Source organism: Hakea prostrata, chromosome 7 (assembly GCF_041222555.1).
Source record: "Hakea prostrata isolate BN-2017 chromosome 7, UWA_Hpros_2, whole genome shotgun sequence".
Taxonomy (NCBI): domain Eukaryota; kingdom Viridiplantae; phylum Streptophyta; class Magnoliopsida; order Proteales; family Proteaceae; genus Hakea; species Hakea prostrata.
The window spans coordinates 22,825,257-22,847,038 of record NC_142606.1 but is presented as its reverse complement, the minus strand read 5'-3'; the positions used below and the strand labels follow the sequence as shown (position 1 = coordinate 22,847,038).

The 21,782-nt window shown below is 37.1% G+C and overlaps 2 protein-coding genes across 2 annotated transcripts; one reads left to right on the top strand and one right to left on the bottom strand.

Moving 5' to 3' along the window:
• The first annotated feature begins 6,746 nt into the window (after positions 1–6,746).
• LOC149010624 (phospholipase A1 PLIP2, chloroplastic-like) lies at positions 6,747–10,768 on the top strand. The gene is made up of 5 exons (XM_089163970.1): positions 6,747–7,754; positions 8,061–8,546; positions 8,946–9,005; positions 9,158–9,574; positions 9,959–10,768. The coding sequence occupies exons 1-5, from the start codon at positions 7,050–7,052 to the stop codon at positions 10,541–10,543; spliced, it is 2,253 nt and encodes a 750-aa protein (XP_089020096.1). The 5' UTR covers positions 6,747–7,049; the 3' UTR covers positions 10,544–10,768.
• A 3,961-nt stretch (positions 10,769–14,729) lies between these two features.
• LOC149010623 (Late embryogenesis abundant protein (LEA) family protein) lies at positions 14,730–16,497 on the bottom strand. The gene is made up of 3 exons (XM_089164242.1): positions 16,132–16,497; positions 15,799–16,018; positions 14,730–15,458 (listed from the first exon to the last, which is right to left on the bottom strand). The coding sequence occupies exons 1-3, from the start codon at positions 16,335–16,337 to the stop codon at positions 15,243–15,245; spliced, it is 642 nt and encodes a 213-aa protein (XP_089020368.1). The 5' UTR covers positions 16,338–16,497; the 3' UTR covers positions 14,730–15,242.
• Between the last annotated feature and the right edge of the window lie 5,285 nt (positions 16,498–21,782).

Here is a 21,782-nt window from a genome sequence, read left to right as displayed (position 1 = left end):
CCTCCCTCGGGCTGGTGCTTCTCTTCCCTCTTGAAGGGTCCCGAGTGCCTTACTCGGGACATAAGCCTCCCTCTTTTGTAATCTGGTTTATTCCTTGAAGAAGGTCCCGAGGGCCTCATTCGGGAGAGACACCTCCCATGTGGGATGGCTCACCTCTTCCCTAAAGAAGGTCCCGAGGGCCTCATTCGGGAGAGCCCTCCTTTGGGGGGGGTTCATTTATTCGTTGAAGAGTGCCACACTTGGGAAAATATCCAACTCTAGCATTTCTGGAAGACTCTCTTGACTAAGTCAAGAGAGGTTGGTTTCGCATAAACACTCAGCATATCTATTCCGAGAATTGGGGAGGTGAGTCGGCGATAACGGCGATATCGGGGGACAAAGAAGGAGCCGTTATTCCACTACACTCACTCCTCAACTATCGTCCGGAATCTAAGGAATCGCCGCCTCCAGGTAACTTCTATATAAACCTACCTCCAACATGGAGAAAGGTAACGAGAACTTTCATCCGAGTACTATCACTTACGTTCTTGAGAACTCTCTCAAGAACCATTATTGTTACCTAGGCTGATTTGAGCGTCGGGCGGTTCCCGGCCAAAACTAGGCCGGGCCGTTCTTGCTTTCTTTGTGTGTGCGGGCTGGTTATTCCAACTTGGTTGGAGAGCTCTTAAGGTGGTCATCTCAATATCCGACTCTCGAAGAAGTTCTATACGCAACACAATATGTAAAACATTAGAATAAAAAAATTAGTGAAAAACATTATTGAGTAGATTGGGGAGGAGAAATTAATAATTAATGTATCATATTAGATAATTACAAAAAAAAATTATTTAAGATATATTCAAATATCAAAATAATTTAATTAAAAGCATACTTCTAAAACATTCCCCTTCTTACCTTACATGTCTCATGTGCAAAATGCAGTTTTTATCATATATGGGTTTCTATTTTCTTTTTTTTTTCTTATTTTTTCTTTCTTAAAAAAGGTAAGAAATCAGTTAATGCATCAATTAAGAAAAAAAATCATGGAGATGCAGAGAATCGATGCCCATACCTCTCGCATGCTAAGCAACACTCTATGATCCGAGCTACATCCTAAGGACATAACAAATGATCAATGCACATATTTAAAATTAGATTAATAATAGTCAATACCATGTGTTATGAATAAAATACCCCAACCTCGGTTCATAGTGGTTCACTCCGGTCTAAATCTAATGCGATTTATTTAAGTCGATTAAATAAAGCAATCTATGAGTCCCGCTCAAGAGCTAAAAAAAGGCCTAATTATGGTCATCCAATTCTATACTATGATCCGACAATCACAGTTAAAAGCAGATCAGACGGGAAATCTATATAAGAAGGAACGATGAGTTCGTCGAGGGTAAGTCTCTCAGATAAACCTGAACACTGATATTTTTTCTGATTTTTACTCCATTAGAACACTGGAGAAATTCAGAAGCTCCTACGAGTTCTGAAGAATCGTCTTCATCATTCTGACTAGACCGTCGGAGACGCGAACGCTTATCAAGACGATTGGCTCCATTTCTCACTGGTGTTCTGTCTTTCAAGAACGAGAGACTAATTGAGGATTAAGCAAGTCAAATCGATCCAAATCTAAGTTGGATTGGTGCTAAGACCGCGGTTCAAGATATCCAACAAATTCTACACCAAACACCCCAAAAAAATACCGTGAATTTATAAGACATGCTTATTCCAAATAGAAAATATCGATGAATTTTTAAATGAGCTCTTATTTATAATTATGCCCAAATTTTTTCTCATATGTCCTACTTGATTTTCGTTGCCGGGTGGGGACTGGGGGGAAGTCAAGACAGATAATCACGTTAGGGTTTTTTTCTTTTTAAATATTAATTCGTATGATAAAATCAAGGTTGACAGAAAATCACGTTGGGGAATGTGCTCGTGGCCGACGCTTATGGGAATTGAGAAAAGTCGGCAGAGTAGATTAGATGAATCAACAGGGTCAACTGGTTCACACGAGCTCAGCATCTCATATCCAGATAAATGAAACCTTGCTAGAGAGTGGCTGGAACTGGAAGTTGATTTTAAGCCAGCTAGCTTTAATGCATCGTGGCTGGAAACTAGAAGTGGGTCTCCTCCCTTATTATCGGATGTCTCCGAAGAGACGGGTCTCCTCCTTTAAGAGTTGCGAAGTTTCCTAGGCCTTGGGGGCCATGGTCCTCACAATTTTTTAGCTTTTGTTAGAATTTCTCTTTTCCTCTCCAGTTTTTTTAATGTTCGTAAAAATGCCTTTTTAGTCACAATGCCTTAGCTGAAAACCATGACCAAGATTTAAAGTGTTCTACAATACCATTCGATACTACATGATACATTTCAATACGTCTCTCTATTGAATTGTACTAAAATACATTAGTTAGAACAAGACAATACGTCTCTTAAAATCAACTAACCAATACGTACCGATACTTTAAACCTTGACCATGACTACAACAATATCCACACACACAGAGAGAGAGATGGAAATTGGAGAGATTCTAGACTCTCTATGATGAGTAGAAATTTATGCTTTCTTTATATTTCTCTACTATATATACTTATCTAAACGTGAACGTAGAAATTTAAAGAAAGCATAAATTTAAAATTTAAAAAAAAAAAAATGTGAACGTTGGTAATGAGCCTAGACGAATTCATCTATTTAATTATTCTGAAAAATATAAAAATAAAAATTATTTAAAAAAATAGTTGTTAACATATATATATATATATATATATATATATCGTTTTCCCATCGTTCATGTAGATTAATAGTCATTTTAGTCAAACCAAAAAAAAGTGTGTAGATCCTTGTGGAAAGAGGAGGATGTAACACTTGAATAGATGGAGATAGTTACCTAAAATAAGTAGACAACCATGATAAAGATGTTATATGATTAAACTTTTTTTAGATTAAATGATGCATGGGTATGCATGTATCTTGTTAATTTGGACTTTCCATCTAGTATATTAAGCTTCAATTATTAAACTGATTTCAACCAAAATGAGAAAAGTTACTAGGCCAATAAAAGCTTTTATATGAGAATCATTTTCGAGGTCAAAGAATTGTGGAAAGGGCAAACTCCATGTAGATGGTGTAAGATTAATTCTATAAAGACTTGAGTCGAGTTCTTCAATCATCTTATGAGACGGATTTTATGTCCATTGATCTCAAAAACCATAATCTAAGTCGATCCTTAATTTGCATCATTACCAAATAGAATCGGTCCAATCGACTCTTTTCCGGCCGACTAAATTACTGTTTACAAAAATGATTTCAAATTGGTCAAGAAATTGATTTGTTTCCATAAAAAATTAACTAAAATCAACCAAAATGTGCTATTATCTCAGAAAATTCAGTATGGATCGGCGAAAACAATTCAACTATAACAAATTCAGACACAGTCGATCCCAATTGTTCATAAAAACCCAAGAAAGTGATATTCTTGGAAGATGAAATCACAAACTGAAACACTCAACAAAGATTGGCCTATTTTGATTTTCTAATTCTTATTGTCAATCAAAATCAACTCATTTATCAGTCAAGAATTGGGATCGGTCCATTCTGATCCAATTGAGATAATTCCAAAATCATGGAGCCTGGAAATTCCATATATGGTTTTCAATAATTGAATTGCTTAGTCCAAGGCATGAAAAGAAAATATGTGGGTCGGACTCGGTGGGTCTCAACAGGGATGTAGATCCGAGTCCGACTCGCCTAAAATCATGTTAGAACTTGGAGAGTTGTCTACGTAGACGTCACGTGGTGAAGAAGTGAGATGTTCATGTGGTTTCTTCGGATTTGAAGGAATCTCGAGATTGAGAGCTGCAAGAGACAAACAGTTTCACTTCGGCGACACGTCATTGATCGTCATAAGCATCCATTTACGTGTCACCACGTGGATAATTACAGAAAGAACGCGTGTACTTGTCAGCGAGTAGATAATTATTAAAGCGCGTGATAGGTACTGCAGACTTTGCTTCAATCCTGCGCCATCATGCAAAATAATTTGAACCATCGAATCAAAATCTATACCAAAACTTTAGATCCGACGGGTCAGAATTCCGCTTGACGGCCATGCGCAATCAATTACGTGGGTACTACAGCTAAGCAGCTCTTGCTCTTTCTTGTTGTCTCCGAATGACCATTCAATTGGAATTTACTGAGACAGTTCAGTTTTTGTTTGTCTCTGAGTCGACCATTTGTGACTCTTGAATTTCAACTTTTCATTTTATGACCCAAAAAAACGAGAAAAAACTTCAATTTTTTTTTGAGAGAGACAGAAAGATCGAGTGTCACTGTATTGACTTTCATTTTGTTAGTCTTCTTCTCTATTGAAAAGACTCTTAAGGCTGCGTTTATTTGTGAAGGTGGGTAGAAAAAAATGAGTGGAAAAAAATAATATGTGGGTCTCATGTGTAATAGTGTGAGAAAGAATGAAAGAAATGAAAGGATTTTATAAAAAAGTTATAGTGATGGGTCTCACTTTTTACTTTTCCTAACTTTTTCACAAAGTCTCACCAAATATGTGAAGTTTTTTTAAAATAGGCTGGAGTGGGAAAGTTAAGTTGCCACATCATCGACAAGTTTTTTTTATTCAGGTTATAAAAATAATCACAAGACATTCAAGGAAACTTGTCATTCAATTTCCCACCCCCAAGCAACCAAACAATCTACTATTTTGGGATTTAAGGAAAAAATAAAAAATCTACAAATTTTTCCATCTCTTTTTTCCCACCCCATCCTTGTTCCAGCAAAAAAACGCAACCTCGCAGCCTAAATGACACTTGAAAGGGTTGAGATGTAACACTACCCAAAACACAGTTATTGGAGAAAATTCAAGTTCAATGTGATTTTCAACTTTCATATTTCGAATCACATGACATTAAAAAAACACAAGGATAACAATACTTGAGTTGATAACAAGCTACAAAAAAAAGGACAACCAGGAGAATGTGTGAAGGAAAACTGTATCCATTCCCTACAAACAGTACAAAAAAATACAAGATCTACTTCATTCATTTTTCCAATAACAAACACATGGTTAATCTAAACTATAAAGCGTGTGGGGATCACATAATTTGTTTTTTCAATTCCTGTCCCTTTTCATGTCTCCATGGATCCTACACTTTTTATTGTGTCACCATTTTTTTTACTACAAATGAAATGTATCTGTTTACATGATTTCAGTAACTTCTCTATGGCAACCAAAAAAAAAAGAACTTCTCTACATTAAACACTGGCCTATTTAAAACCCATTAAGCTAAACCTTCGACCAATAATAAAGGCCACCAAACAAAGCATTGATGACATTTATAATCACATAAGTTGATATCCAAGTTTGCCATAATATAATTTTACTCAAAATTTTGTAAATTGATATAATATTATTTTGGATTCCATATGTGTGACTCAAATTGTACCAAATAGTTCATGTATGACAAGTTGGATTACGAAATTAATCTTAAGGAGTGATTTAGTTGGTAAAAAATAACACTTTCAAGTAAGTTTAGAGTTCGAATCTCATTCGGGCCAAGAGCAAAGTCTTGCCTTATATTTAAATTATATGTAATAGTTAACTGTGAGGATGTCATCAAGATATGCATAAGTTGAATCGAATAAACATGAGTCCCCCTCCAAAAAAAGAAAGAAAGTAGAAACTAAGCTGCAAAATTGAACCAATAATATTTTTTAAAAAATCGGTATTAAGTCGGGGATGGGGATATTGATATTGCCTCAATGAGAGTCGAACCCACGACCTTTTCACTAAGAGGTATTGGTTTCAACCATGGTATATTATGTCTGCAATATATCGCCGAAATGTCGATATATTGCCGAAAAATCGATGATATATCGCTACATTCGCATATATAACAATATTTCATTCGTTTTTCGCCGATTTTTCATTCGAGTTTTGCCAAAGTGACATAGGACCTCTTAGACCCCGTGTCCGTCGACAACAATATATGAAGCATGAGTCATACTCAACATAATTGTATAATGAATTGTAAACTTTAGTAGATCTATTTACTAGTTGTGTATTTGTGTTCTGTTTACATATTTACATTAGTTTATATGAATTTTCCAAACTTCCAGTTTTTGCCCGCATATAGCCGACATGTTCTAATTATAAATTTTAGATTAGGTGATGTTATATGTCAAAATAATACTCTCAATGTGTTTATTAGCCTTAAATTAGGCTACACGTCAAATTTTAGGTCAAAATGACCTGAAATACCCTTCAAACCCAAAAGTCAGCCGACATTTGGCAACATGTCGCCCGAGTCGCCGTGTCGCCATGGTCCAACACGACGACACGGACAGACATGTCGGACCATGGTTTCAACCACTAGAACAAATCTACATTGGCTAGTTTCTTAGTTCTAAAAAAAGGCAAAATAGATAATATAAATCTAATCTTGACAAGCTGTTAATTTAATAGAAAATTAAAAAAAAAAAAATTTAAAGAATAAAGTTGAATTAGTAATTAAGTAATAGAACAACAGGCACAAGTAATTATCCTTAACTTATTTGAGAAATTAAGGTCAAAATGTCAAAGAAGAAAATCCCGTAAGACAAGGAAGAAATGGGTACCTGGCTTTTGCTGGGAAGGGACAACTGCACAAGACGAAGGAGCCGTTGCGGTTGGTGACGGTTTGGTTCGAATTTTCCCTTTATAAGACGCAAAGCAATAGATAGAGAGAAAGAGAGAAAGAGAGAAAGAGAGAGAGACAGGCACGTTACTCTGAAGGTGGGAGGTTGGTTCATCTATTTATTGGTTCATTCTCGGCTTCTTTAATGCTCGCCACCTTCCTCTCTTCTTCAACTGTATCAAAGATTGTTCTCCAGTTCTACGTTATAGACTTATAGTTACCTTCTTCTTCCTAACATTTGGGATTCTCTTCTTCTTCTTCTTCTTCTTCTTCTTCTTCTTCTTCTTCTTCTTCTTCTTCTTCTAGAGAAGTATAGAAACTGTAGATAGAAAGAATCAAACACAGAGTTATAATTAGACGGAACTACTGAAGAATCAAGAATGGATAGTTTGCTTTACAAACAAGGGATTCACGCTTCGCCCATCTCCATTTCCAGGTCTGTCGAAGGGCGTACGCACCCGGTGCATGTCTGCGCTCTAGGACGTTCTGGGGATGGGGCTTCAACCAAATCTAATGGAATTTTACTTGAGAAATCCAACGCCGAAGTTTCGTCTCAGATACCCTCTTCGTCCTCGAGGTTTCCCTTCATGTTCCCTTTCAGACCTCTCTGGCCTGAGGATCGGAATGGGAAGCCCAATGACGGTGTTGCCCAGGACGATGCTGTTGTTTTCGTTGGGAATGGGGAAGATGGAGAAGTTATCGGTGGTGATCGACCGCCGGAGGAGAACGAGAACAAAAACCAGAACCAGAAGGAGCCATTGCCGTCCAGCGATGAAAAGGAAAGTTGGGTCATGAAAATTCTCCGTGTAAAGTCTCTTTGGTCGGAAGAATCGGAACGAGATGATTCTGGAGTAGAGAAATTGGGGTCGGACGAGGTTGCGGTGAGTAGATGTTCTTGTGGAGAAGATTCCGGAGTTTGTGGTGTTGATGGCGAGAACGAACAGGAAGGACAGGCTGAGCAGGAGATCAAATTTGATAAGGACTCTTTCTCCAGGTTGCTCTGCCGGGTACCCTTGGCTGAAACTAAATTGTATGCTCGAATGTCGTATTTGGGGAACATGGCTTATACCATACCCAAAATCAAGGTACACCCCCATTGCCAAACCAAAATCTCTATGCTTATACCTCTTTTCTAGATTTTTGTTATTACCAATTGGTTTTTCTACTTCCTGGCTTCCTTTTCTCTGAGATTTTTGAGCTTTCTGAACTGATTATTTTGTATTTCAGACAACAAATCGAGCAACCTAGATACCATTTTCAAAACCCAATTTGCATTTTAATTAGCCATAGTCCTGATCTGTGGAGTTTTTGTTTTGATTATAGTTGCTCAGTTAATTTATTGACGACTTTGTCTTTGTTTTCTTTTCCCTGTTTTCCCTCTTATTATTTAGCCGGCGAAACTCCTGAAATTTCATGGCCTGCGTTTTGTTACTTCCTCAATAGAGAAGAGAATGCAGTCAAAAAGTGGGAAAGAAAAGATGACCCCAGCACAGTTTCAAGAGCCCGAAAATGAATCAGATATTGAGGGGCAGATGAAGAAGAAAATACTTGGTATTAGCGCATCCACTGCGTATCAGGTTGTTGCATCTGCTGCTTCCTATATGCATGCTCAAACAAAAAGAATTCCTCCTTTTATGTCCTCAGAGGCTGCAACAGGGGTCTCCCCTGGAGATAGAGGCTCCAATGATGATATCAATGTAACAAGCTCAGAGGAGGCTTCTTTTATGGCGACTACTAACTCAGTAACAGCTGTGGTGGCTGCAAAAGAGGAAAGAAAGCAAGCTGTCGCAAAAGACTTGAACTCAGCAAACTCAAATATTTGTGAGTGGTTCATATGTGATGATGATCGCAGTGGGACAAGATTCTTTGTTATTCAGGTAAAAATAACTTATCAACTGACAACTGACTTGTACCATAGGATAACTAGACTTGGATCAACCTCGAAAAGATAAAATCAGGGGTTTCTCTATTTGATCACAGTGTTGACTCTGTTTTGTCGATCAGTAAATGATGATAAAAATAGGTAATAGATATAACTGTAACTATTATGTAAACTGATGTCTTGGTTATCCATTTGAACATTAGTAAATGGTCCTTCGCACCCAGAGGGTAGCCAACCATTGGACTTCTGTGCACCTTCCCTCTGTCTGTTTATTTATCATAACCAACTAATCAGAATCTGGTAGGAGAACAAAAATTACTGCAGATTTTCATGAGTTATGATATTGCATTTTATTTGTGTCTTGTAATATGACTTTCACTATTTTAATGTGCAGGGTTCGGAGTCAATGGCTTCTTGGCAAGCAAATCTTCTCTTTGAACCCATCCAGTTTGAGGTAGAAATCTGAATTTACTTGGAGTAGTTAGGGACCTCATTTGATAGGATAATGCATCCTAGCATGTCATCTCTTCAAAGTGGCTTACAGTTGGAGTTAGGAGATCAAAACATGCTAATTGTTAGCTGACGATTAATTTGTTTGTGGTTCAGGGACTAGATGTACTTGTACACAGAGGGATTTATGAAACTGCCAAAGGTATATATGAACAGATGCTACCTGAAGTCCATGCCCACCTAAAGTCTCATGGTGATTCTGCAACATTCCGCTTCACTGGGCATTCTCTTGGGGGTAGCTTGTCTTTGCTCGTAAACCTCATGTTGTTGATACGGGGTGAAGTCTCATCATCCTCCTTACTTCCTGTAATAACATTTGGTGCCCCATCTATCATGTGTGGAGGGGATCAACTTCTGCAGAAGTTTGGCTTGCCACAGAGTCATGTCAAAGCAATTACCCTGCACCGAGACATTGTACCCCGTGCTTTCTCTTGCATGTACCCCAATCAAATTGCTGGATTTCTCAAGGCTCTTAATTCCAACTTCAGTAACCACCCATGTCTAAAGGATCAGGTATTGTCTTTTACTGCTACATTTTGTAACATTGCTAATTTAGGTTTATTTTTCAAATTTGATGTGAACTTTTCATTTCTTTTGAGTCTCCCTTGAAAACTGTGGTCTGTTTTGAGCAACTGACTATAACTTTGATCTAGTTGGTTGTGGCTTGGTATTTCTACGCCAATAACTTACAATTAATGTGTTAGATTATTGACTCAGCTGTGCACAAATAATATGCTATAATAACCTTGAATCAAGTTTTGAATCCCATTGGTTTCTCTTGACAAGAGTTTACTTGTTCTGGAAATTCTTTATGTTCTGTTACTTATTTGACTTTGACAGTGATTGGTGTTTGAGTATGGGCAATAATTGACATTTTGTTGTGGTTTTTTGTGACAGAAACTGTTGTATGAACCCATGGGGGAGCTACTAATCCTACAGCCAGAGGACAACTTTTCTCCAAACCACCACCTTCTACCCACTGGTAGTGGTCTATACCTTCTAAAAGGCCCCAGGCCAGATTCATCTGATGCAGAGAAGCAGCTCTGTGCTGCAAAAACTGAGTTCTTGAACTCGCCTCACCCACTTGAGATCCTGAGTGACCTATCAGCTTATGGCTCCAATGGAGCCATTTTCAGGGACCATGATGTGAGATCTTACTTGAAGTGTGTGCATCATGTGCTCCGACAGGAGCTTCATTGTATCAGAAAGGCTAAAAGGGAACAGCGGCGTCAAATGTGGTGGCTCCTTGTGGCTCCAAAGATCATCAATGCAGGTATCAGTGTGGATAAGCATGTCGCATCGGGCAACATGAGTCAGTGGGCTCGGCACCTGCCCAGCTGGTCTGGTATCTTCAGGGATGGGAGGCCAGCATTGAAGCGGTTCAGTAGGTTGGTTGCATCACAGCACTTGCATTTGCTTGTCCTGCTTCTATTCCCTTTACAGTTGCTATTGAGGACAAATTCTCTGTTCGGTTTCCATTGAATAAGAAAGAGCTATGTATCTGATTATCTTAGTTTTGGAACTAGCGAATAGGTAGGGGGTTAAATTGTACAGGTTGAAGCAACTCTCTGTTGGAAAGGGAGGTTATTCTTTATTCATTGGTTTTACAAATATTTTTCTCTCGAAAGAAAGGGCAAGAGAGGAGCTGGAATGTAAAGAACAAACATACAATTTTATGAATGAAAACAGAGGGCCTTTATTTTTTGGCCCCCCTTTGTACATGTGGATCTGAAGTCTGTTACTTGCTGTCACCTGTGAGGCTGCCATAAATATGTTATCATGAAGTCTGTTACTAAATTTATGTTGCAAGGTTGCTCTACTGCCTGGGGTGAACATGTTACATTAGATCCGAATCAGGTGGTTGGGCTGAAGTTGACATTTTGGATTTATGTTTTCCATTTTCTTATTCTTCTCCACGTTGGTCTTTTGGTTGGTCTCTTGGTTTGGTCTCTTGAATGATCCTTGAAGTTTAGATTGCTCAAGTTCACTGGATCACACTGCCAGAAAATGATATTCTTATAAAACCCAGAATAGGGCAGAACCCTGTAAAGCTGTTTAGAGGCTGATTGTAGTGGATTGAAGTGGGTTCATCTTCGATTCATAAGACCTGAATCTGTTCTTGAAAACCCTGGATAAGACCCAGAAATGACCACAAATTCATGTTCAATGTGATAATTTTCATATGTTCTGCTGCAAAAGTAATACATTGCACTAAAAGAAAACACAAGTATGACATCAAATTCAAGTTCAAGTTCATATCTAATGTGCGACTAGATATACTGTCTGTTGCTTGTTTGGTCTACGATGAGCCTAGCACAACCACGTGGTACAATGGGCACTCCAAAGGACCTGGCAAATGCTGGCCCACCCGACCCAAGGGCATGTATGTCATATGGGAACTCATGGCTGAAAACAAAGCTTATGGTTTTGATATCCGGTGACACTAACCAAAGACACAAGTATGAAAATGAATTCAAGTTCAACGTGATGCTCAAGTTTCATAATTCATATGTTCTGCTGCAAAAATAACCAGCACTGATTAACCAGTTAATCTGTGGCATGGCTAGCCAATTGTTAAAGCCAACTTACCATAAACGTGTTATCAAAAGATTTTGGCAGGATGACTGCCATCCTGGCTATAGAGCCAGCAAAGCTTGTTAGTCTCCCTTGGAAAAAAAAAAAGAGAAAGTACAAGAGATAAACTTTGTGGCTAAAAATTTGATCTCCTACAATGTTCCTAATAAAGAGATGATTCAATTGTCTTAACCAGCAATTGGGAATCAGATTCTATTACCAAGTCTTTGAAATCCTCCCCTCCGACAAAGCATTACAGCATACCTTCATGCATTGCCATTGCCTCCCTTTTGGTCTGGGACAGAAGCGACCAGTTACACCTCCTCTCTTGACTCTTGAGTTCCTAACAACAAAACCAAGGTCCCCTTCTGAATCCTTCATGGTTGCAAACTTGGAGGATTCTGTGTACTTTGTTTTTGTTGAATCACCATGAAAGCTCTCTTGCCTTTAATCTTCAATGCTTGTATTTCAGGTATACATAGTTCTTCAAGCTGTTGGCATGCTCTCTGTATTACTTGACTTCGTGAAGACTGAATACCTTGGAAAAGTAGCCCCTTCGAACAAGCTCTTTATAAGAAGAGCTTCGCACCTTTCCTTTGTGGGGGGGGGGGGGGGGGGTCTTGACATTTCAAATCTTCCTCCAAACTTGATTAGGAATCTGATTTTGCTCCTTAATTACTTGAGGAGAAAATAAATTATAAATGACTATATTATTGATTTATTCTTGGAAGGTGAAATATGACCATTTTTCCCTTTAATCCATATCACTGTCTCTACATTTCTTCCTTGTGATGCAACCTATGGAATCTGATTAAAAAAAATATATTCAAGCCGATAACCCACATGAAATCATCTTAGTGAACAACTCCTTTTACACCTATATTGAAATCCTCTTAGTGAACAACTCTTTTTACACCTGTCTTATTAATGCTTAAAAGTAAACTCTCCTCTGAACTCAAATCCAACTTCCTCCGTTCAGATCGATAATCACCAAACTTAGAATTATGTAGATTGTACTGTAAATCTATGGCAGGTCAAAATCCACCACCATCACCCAATTGGAGCCAATAGGAGAGCAAAATTTTGATGCCTTCTACATTGATTTCTAGAACAGTGATCAATTAAGAGTGGAGCCAAAGTATGAGTGGTTCAGTTATAGAGAGACAAATCTGGATTGTAAAAGAGGGCCACCCAGTGGAATAGTGGTTCAGTTATTATCAGCACCCATTAGCCTCTAGCTGTACTTTGCTGTTTTCCACATAAAATAAGAATATATAATAGGATTTTTATTTATTTTTTATTTATATTAAAAACAAAAAATATTTACAAACTTACAATCAAACACAGGTTGAGAGAAAGCCAATCATTTACGTCCGCAATAATAGTTGCTTCAATACATTTAAAATCATATTCATAGGAACCTCAAGATACAAAATTGTGTGCACATGTAATCAAAATCGAAAGCAAGAGCACCCAGAGGCATGCCAATCTAATTCATTCGTTCCTAGTTAGTCCCTATCCTTAACTAGAAATGAATATTTAGTTTACCAAAAAAATACCTTAATATGAATAATTACTGTTCATCTACACATGTTTAGTCTATTCTTTTTGGAGACGAATTTAATGTTTTTTCAACCAATGTTTAGTCTCTTTCTTAATTAATTGGAATGGTGCAACTACCATGGAGGCGATCAACTTTGCTGTCTTCCTTTAATGATGACTGGAGCCCTTCTCCATTATTTCAAATGTAGTTCCTCTTGGGGCTGTTACTGTTTCATGGAAGTGCCAATAAAACCATCACGGGCAGAATTGGCCCTGACCAACACAAAGCTCGCGATAGAAGTAGAGAGAAGGTAGGGATTAGAGTAAGAAGATTGGGATTAGAAAGGGAGTGAAAGGCCAGTGCAGAGCTGTTCTAATCGTGAAACCAACACTTCTTAGTGAAAAGGTCGCGGATTCAACTCTTGCTAAAGTATATTAATATCCTCATCCCCGACTTAATAACCCTCTTTGTGCCAAAAAAAGAAAAGAAAGGGATGAAAGATAGATAGAATTATCTGGAAAAGGAAACTGAGAGAGAGAGAATTGGGTTTAAACATCTTGTTTGTGTTCCTTTAATCGTCTATATATAAAGAATTACATTTCATATGATTTCTGTTGACCTCAATGGATTATGGTGTTATGGTCAGGGACATTAAATTTGTTATAGGGCTTGCAAAGAAGCATGCCGAAATACAGCTCCCAGTTTCCCAATTGAAAAAGATTTATAGTTTTTTTTTTTTTTTTTTCTTAACAAATAAGTCTGAAAATTTGAGCTCATAACCTTTTCTTTTCATGAACGTCCTTTCTCGGCATCTTGTCTTCTAATCGAGCATGACTAAAAGTCAAAATTCTAACAGGGCAGGAGCTGACCTGCAACTTGCTAACATGGTTTTGGAAACCTTTCGCCAGAAAGTGGGAAGAGTTAGAGCAAAGTGACAAGCCCAAAATCAGAGTGCTTGGGGTCAATCTTCCTATGTGGAGGATTAAAGAAGCACGGTAAATAAGTTTAGTTCAGCACCTGCTTCCTAGTACTACTACATAATTAACCGAAAAATCCATCACCCTGCAACTCAATCCCATCAAGCATGACTGAAAATGCTTTGAACCAAACGAGTTCTGGTGCTGGAGCAGGCAAATCTGTCTCCCATGCCAAACTTTTACAATAACTCTCGAAGAGATGTACCTTAGCTATCAAACCCAAGAATATTGAAATCTAAGTGACATGGGTGCCTGCAGTAACTGACCAGAAGCCTTTCACAAAATACTATTCCATGCCCATCAATCCTCACTCAGGGCAATAAGTGACTGGTCAAGCTCTGAACAATTCCTCCAACCTTAACTATTGGATCCATGTCATACACATTTTATAAAAGCAGGATAAAGTAAATCATTTGAAGGAACAGCAGGAGGTTGGTCATGTAAGAATGAGTTTCAGCCCAAGAGTTGGCTGTATAAATGAGAGGAAAGTGGTCTGAAGAACAGCACTTACAAAACATGTAACACAGGTCTTTTCGAGAAACAGAAACTTGATAAACTAATCCATATAGTGAAGATCTATTGAGATCAGCCCCAACCCTACTTGTAAATCCCTCTCCCTTGTTCTCCTGTCCCAAACCCTTACTAAAACAAGATTTTTCATATCAAGGGCTCAATTGAAAAATATTTCTAGATTGGATTTGTCAAACACCCAGTTCCAAACAAAGAATGATCCCCTAACACAGAAGCATCAAGCATTTTAAGTGTATTGTTTGCTTCACCCAGATTCTGCTGCCAAGGAACAGGTTGCAACTTGCAACGAAACAGTTTGCACAGAGATTCATAAACTCACTTTATCTTTAGTTTCAAAGTCTCTCTCTCTAAAATATGATGGATTTATTCAATTATGGTCAACCCATAAGCCAAAGTAATCAGAATAGAAGCAAGAACAGTTTATCCATTCACCACCACCTGCAGCAAAGACACTTACCTAGTACAAAACAGTTTTGACAGAGCTGGGCTTGAAGATGGTTGACAGGGGGAAGAACAAATGAGCAGTTGGCATGAAAAACAACCGTGAGCCCTCTAATCAAAGGTTTAATTTTCCAGCCAAGTACCAGGAATGCATTGCAAGGCTACCAAAGGACATAATATTGGCAAGAGATGAAAGCCCATGAATCATTCCAAACTTCTTGTTCATTGCCGCTAGCTTTGGATTAACCTTGGCTACATCCCTGTTCTTCGTCCACCCAACTTCTTCTCCAATGTTCTCTTCTCTCTCCACCTTGTGTCGCTGCTTCATCATCTACCCAAAAACACCAACACATGAAATTACTCAGCATCATAATAGGAAGCCCATCAATTAGCTTATCCAATTCCTCCTCACAATTTGCAACATAGTGTAAAAAAACGAAATGAAAATAAAAAATAAAAAAATCTCTTATGATGATCATTCATCGTTGCTCGAAAGTTCTAGGGTTTGGAGGAAAGCCTAGGTCAATGAAAAGATAACTGCAATTGAAGGGTTAAACCCTATAAAAACAACCCAGTGAAAGGAATTCTTTCTGATTGATTCTCCTAAAATGGTTTCCAGTTAACCTAAAAACCCTAAAAGGTTACTGGGTTGACATAATAAAGAGGATTACCTCGATTGTCATGGGCGTGAAGACAAGCAGATTGGTAAGATTGAAAGCGAAGGATGAAATCAGAAACCCAAGCTGATACTTCTCCGCAGACGATGAAGATTTCCAGGGGTGAAGGTAACCGAATGAGGCCACCGATATCGCACAACAAACCCCAACCAACGAGAAATAAGCCGGAAACATCTTGCTCTGTAGATTTCCAAACTGATGTCTCGGCAGATTCCTGTGTTTTACACAATCAAGGAGAGGAGAAATTTGACCAAATCAAATAAGTGATAACAGCTTTACCATCTCCTAAACATCAAGAAATTAATAAAATCAAAGAAAAATGCTTACTTGAACATGATAATTCCGCCAATGAAGGTAACCCAAAGAGCAGCACCAAAGGAGGTAGCGAAAGACAAGAGATGAGCAAGCTTGAGAGAGATTATGAGGCTCGACGAATACCCACCTTCTGATTTTGATCCAAATGTTTCTGGAGAGAAGAGGACTCCGAAAGCCAGGAAAGCTACTGCAGCCAGAAATCGAGTGAGCCAACCCATATCTTCTTCTTCTTCTTCTCTCTCTCTCTCTCAGAGGTGTTGTCTATAAATTTCAGGATTGCAGCTTTTTCCCTCACCGAAAGATCTATTTATTAGAGATGGAAACTAAAGCATGGAAGAGAAATGGCACTCTCTCCATCTGTAATACTAATATGTATCTCTGGCGTTGGCCTTTCTTTGGTATTGACGTGATATGTTATTTTCCATTCCTTCAAGCTTTGGTTGGTGAGAAAATGGGAAAAGTCTACCAAAAAATAAAGAGAAAATGGGAAACTCAATTACCCAAAAAAAGATCTGTTTTAAAAAAAAATCTGTTAAAAGAAAAAAACAGATCTTTTTTTTGGGTAATCAAGAAACAGAAAATGTCAGTGTTTTTTATTGTTTTAGGTCTTGAATCATGTATGATAAAATATAAGTAAAATATTTCAATTGGAGAAAATAATATAATTAATAAATTTAAGTTTTTAAGGTTTTAAAATAAGAAGATTTTATTTTTCAGAGCAAATTATACTTAACACGTCAAAATGAAAGCCTTAAAGCATTGACCCCACTTTATGTTTAAAAAATACAAACACCTCAAAATTAGATTTTTATTGAACACATTAATCTAATTCATAATTGAAAACTATTAAATCACTTCTTTTCTTTTTTTTTGTTAAAGATTAAATTTTGATGTTAAAAGGATGATAATGTTCTTCTGTTTTTTTCAAAAATACTGGCAAAGTATGCTCATCACTATAAGAAAGCCTTTACTCATTTCAGAAATAAAGAGAACTGCAAAAAAACAAATAAGAATACACATACATAATTTTGCTCGTTTCTATTCCAAATATATATAAGGAAAACACAATAAACAATGAATGGGTAACATTACAATACAACCCCTTTGGCAACCAAACAACACACTTTAAATTCATGCTCATTTATCCTTACACTATTACTAAATAAACATGATTGGGTACTTGTTGGGGAAATGATAATATCATTTCCATACCCACATTTTATTAGTTGTCAAACAGATTTGGACCCCTAAACAACTATAAATCTGAATTTAAAAGTGGATTTAGTTTATCTATCTTATTGTGTCATTTTGCACAAGAATAGAGCTTAGTCCTGAATCGGTGGTCGAACTGAGTTGATCCTAACCAATCATGCATTATGCTCAAGATGACTGGACCAAAGATCAGGAAATCTAGCTTCCCTAGGATTTAGACATGACTTGCCCTAGGGATCACAACTGAGGATGAAAAAGGGAAAAGTTAATCAGGTCGGGAAATCCTAGGATTGTTGGTGAATCTAAAGATTTAGTGTTGTAATCACTTTGAGTGAGATACTCGGGAGCTCGACTTCAATTAATGCGGAGCATTGTGCAGTGACCAGTCAAGATCGAGATATAGACCGAGATTTTGATCTCAACCGTCCGTTTTGCATAAGTGTGATAATACACTTTTTGGAAATGGACAGTGTGTTGTGCATTAATTGCAAAGCACCCAAACAATGTTAGATAGTTGATGCCATATTTGCTGCAAATGTCATACCCGTCGAGTAGAGTATCCATGGGGATTGAACTGAAACTTAGGCAAGAAAGAATACTCATGTCAATCTAAGAAGAAAACCCCGCCCTAACTGAATAAGTTTACGAGTTTACAGCTCATAGTGATCACGTTACTCTATATATAAACCCCTTCCATATTCCATTGAAACATAAATCTCAATTAGTCCCCTCAAGCTCTTGACAACCCTGCCTAGAGCTCTTTGCACCCCCATCTTTGAGGTAGTGTTGTTTTCGTAATTTGACTTACTCACCAAAGGCGACTTCCAAATCAACAAGGTCTATTTATACTGTTTGTAATTTGAACAAGTTCAAGTTCGATTGTGATTTATACGAGAAATCAAATTTAGATGCAACACATTTATAGCTCTACATATATATATATACTATGAATACATATATATCTACCGTCTACCGATCAACTCTGAAAAGTAAAAGGAAAAATTAAAAGAAAAAGACTAGCAAACTATTATACTCAACAACGTTCTAAAGTTCATCTACAGCTAGTTTGCGTGCACCTTGACCATATCTTCAAATGAGTAATTGTAATATAATTAATATGCCATCTACAAGAGTAAAACCCACGACCTCTCCACTGAAAATTATGAATCTTACCACTCTATCAACTCTGCATTTACACGACATGGTTATTTTTATCTCTCTTTCTTCACCTCGATCAAAAATGACCCTTACATCTCATAATGATGCATCGTTCCATATTTTGATTAATGTTACATATGAGTGATATATTGATATGCCAATTATGGCCTAATAAAGTTGGATTTGGAAATAGAAGATTAGAGATTTCATAAGTTTCTAGATGAGTTTTAAAGATTAATTAATTATTTTGCTCTATCTTATCACTTTCTCTAAACTCTGCTTGGTTGAAACTAGATATGAAAGCTTATGGCGTAAGTAGTGATTGCTCAGAAAATTTGAATTCATGATCTCACATAAAACAAGTTGACCCGCCACCTATCTAAAGCAGCAGTTATTAACGAAGAAAAACATAGGAAAAGTGGCTATCAGTTCAAAGAAAAATAAATAAAAAAGAATCCTTGAATGTCACATGTTTTATTTTTCTAAGGAAATCTGGTCATCCATGCTTTTCTTAATGTGAGTAGAAGCGCCATGGTCAAGACTCAACTGCATCTGAAACAAATAAGTTCACAATGGGACAAATCGCTCTTTTTTATATTTTTTCCTGACAAAAAATCTGAATATTAGTCAAACACTGATTTTCAGTGTGATTGATTCAATCCACGAGGATTTTGATTTTTGACCCAAAAAAGGAGAGTTTTTTTTTTTTTTTTTTTTTTTTCAATGTTGTTACTTATATGTCAATATTACATATTGAGTGCACTACTGAAGGTGAGAAATTACAAGTTACTTATAGTTACTTTTTAATCATTTAACTGTTAAGTTTTTATATTTTACCGTTACTTTAGTCTGATCATATTTTCTTAAAATGTGTTAAGACATAAATTCTTAAAGTAAAATCCTCTTAAGGAGTTATTCAAAAGACAAAATTACTCCTTCATATGGCTTCAACCCAGGGTAAAACATATAGCTAAAAATTGCCAAAATTCGGTAATGAGAGATATAAATAGAGGTCGTAATTGAACTTTTCTTGAAGTCGCCGGAAGATCGCTGATTTTTTGCGAACCAGCAAAAGATTAGTTGAAATCAGGCGAACTTTGGAGAGTAGATGAAGAATTACAAGAACTTCGAGGGTTTTCGAGTGAGTTGCAACTTTGCAAGGGAGGTTTGAGGTGAACCTACCGCTGCTGATTATTCACGGCAAAGAGGATAAGGTGTGCAATCCTGCCTGCATGGAAGAGTTGTATCGGTGCCTCCAACAATGAAAAAACTCTTCAGATATACCTAGACATGTTGCATCAAATTGTTGGTGAGCCTCAAGAGAACAATGATTTGGTGTTTGGCAAGATCATCAACTGGCTTCCCTAGGAGAGTCAGCGATGAACCACCATTTTCTGCTTCGCCTCCATCAGTACCGTCTTCTGCTTCGCCTCCATCAATACCATTTTCTACCCAGTTTTTTTTCCCAGTAAAATACTGTTTTCTACCCAGTTACGGCCACGCTTAGTCATTCTTGAATGAGTTCATCTTTTTAAAATTTTGAAGTCTGCAAGTTTGGTTCTTCATTTTCCAGTTCTTCTCTGTGGCAAACTTTAGAGCTTGATTTCATGCGAACTTTCAGCGAGATTTCACTGGTTTGCCTAGTTCGCCAAGTAGCAAACCGGCGAACTCCACCGAAATCTCTCACCTGGCTTCAACCATATAAGCCATCTACCAATAATCGGCCATCCTCCATGTGAAAGGAAACCCCAAACCCAACAACAAGATGAATATCAAAATTAAAAAATGAGACCTTGTAAGATTGATTATCAATATTGTACCCATTTGATAAGCCACCAAGTGTTTTTACTTTGAAAAATACTAGAAAAAACTTTACTTGTTTCTAAAAATAATTACATTTTTTTAAGCTTTTGATAAAACTTACTTTTGAACCAAAAATATTATCAACCGGGTTTCAATAGAATTTTATATTTAAAATGTCAAATTTTATGAATAACCCTCTCTAAACTCTTTCACTTAAACATAGCTCACACCCAAATTTTGTTTCGAGAAACAAATGCAACAACTAATCAAAACTATTTCTTGAATGAGAAATTTTCATAAGTTTCTATTTATGTTTCAAAAATCACCTCAAACAAAACAATTTTATCAAACAGTCTTCAGCCTAATAAGTAAATCCATGGAGCAAGTAAACCAATCAGGTCCATGATATGGACCAGATTTGGGGTAACTTGGTAAAAACCAAATCAAGAGTGTGTTATAATGTGTGATGGTGCAAGGGTCACCAATAAGGCTTTTATAAGAGTATTATTTTTCTTTTGGTTTTGGTAAACTTTATAAGAGTATTCAAACCCTTCTTTTTTCGGATTCTGAGTTCTTCCCATTATATGGTCTGAAAGAAGCAATGCAAAACATGGCTCTAGATATCAACATCTTAGTTTCGCACTTGTTCGGCGGCATTAATTATATATATAAAATCTCTCTTGAGGATGTAATCGTGGTACGCGTAAGCTGGCCCGGATGAACCTCATCCAAAAAAAAAAAAAAAAAACAATATTGATACTAATTTGATACCGTATTGATTACATGATATGAAGAGGGGTTAATGAAGTTCGGAAATCTAGCTTTTAAGAACTTTAAGGGTAACTATTGTCCAATACTTTCGATACCTATATACTAAAACCAAATTCAATTTCTATGTTGATGATATGCATTCAAATACCTGTAAACTAATACCTAGTGTTTGAGTCCAGATGCTCTCCACCCAACTACCCATCCTCCCATCCCCCTACCCTCACAAGTTGGCTTGTGTCAACCTGTTAGGCCCAACTTGAGGGTGGGAGGATGGGATGGTAGCCCACCTGGGTGGAAAGGATCTGGGATTCCAAATCCTTGATGTTGAGGGTATTTCAGACCAAGGTATGAAAGTTCGGTAAAACTTGTTGGTTCGTCCCTTGGCGAACTTGACAAATTGGCGAATTTTGTCAATGTTTCAACTAGATTTCAACCCCCCTTTGGGAGGTGTCTATTGACTTTGAAGATTCCACTACAAAATCCCATTGTAATATAATTCATAAATTCTTCCATGCATATTCTCCTCTCTAACCACATATGGAATGTTACATTTTAAGGCCTTAACCATTGGGATGTAATTTTTTTTTCTTCTGAATATTGACATATAATCGATAAGATTGTCCATTGATTTTAAAGATCCTGTTACAAAATGTCATATGAATTTGAATTATTTCAAAAAATTATTCTATATAAATTCTCTTCCTTAACCACACTTGGCA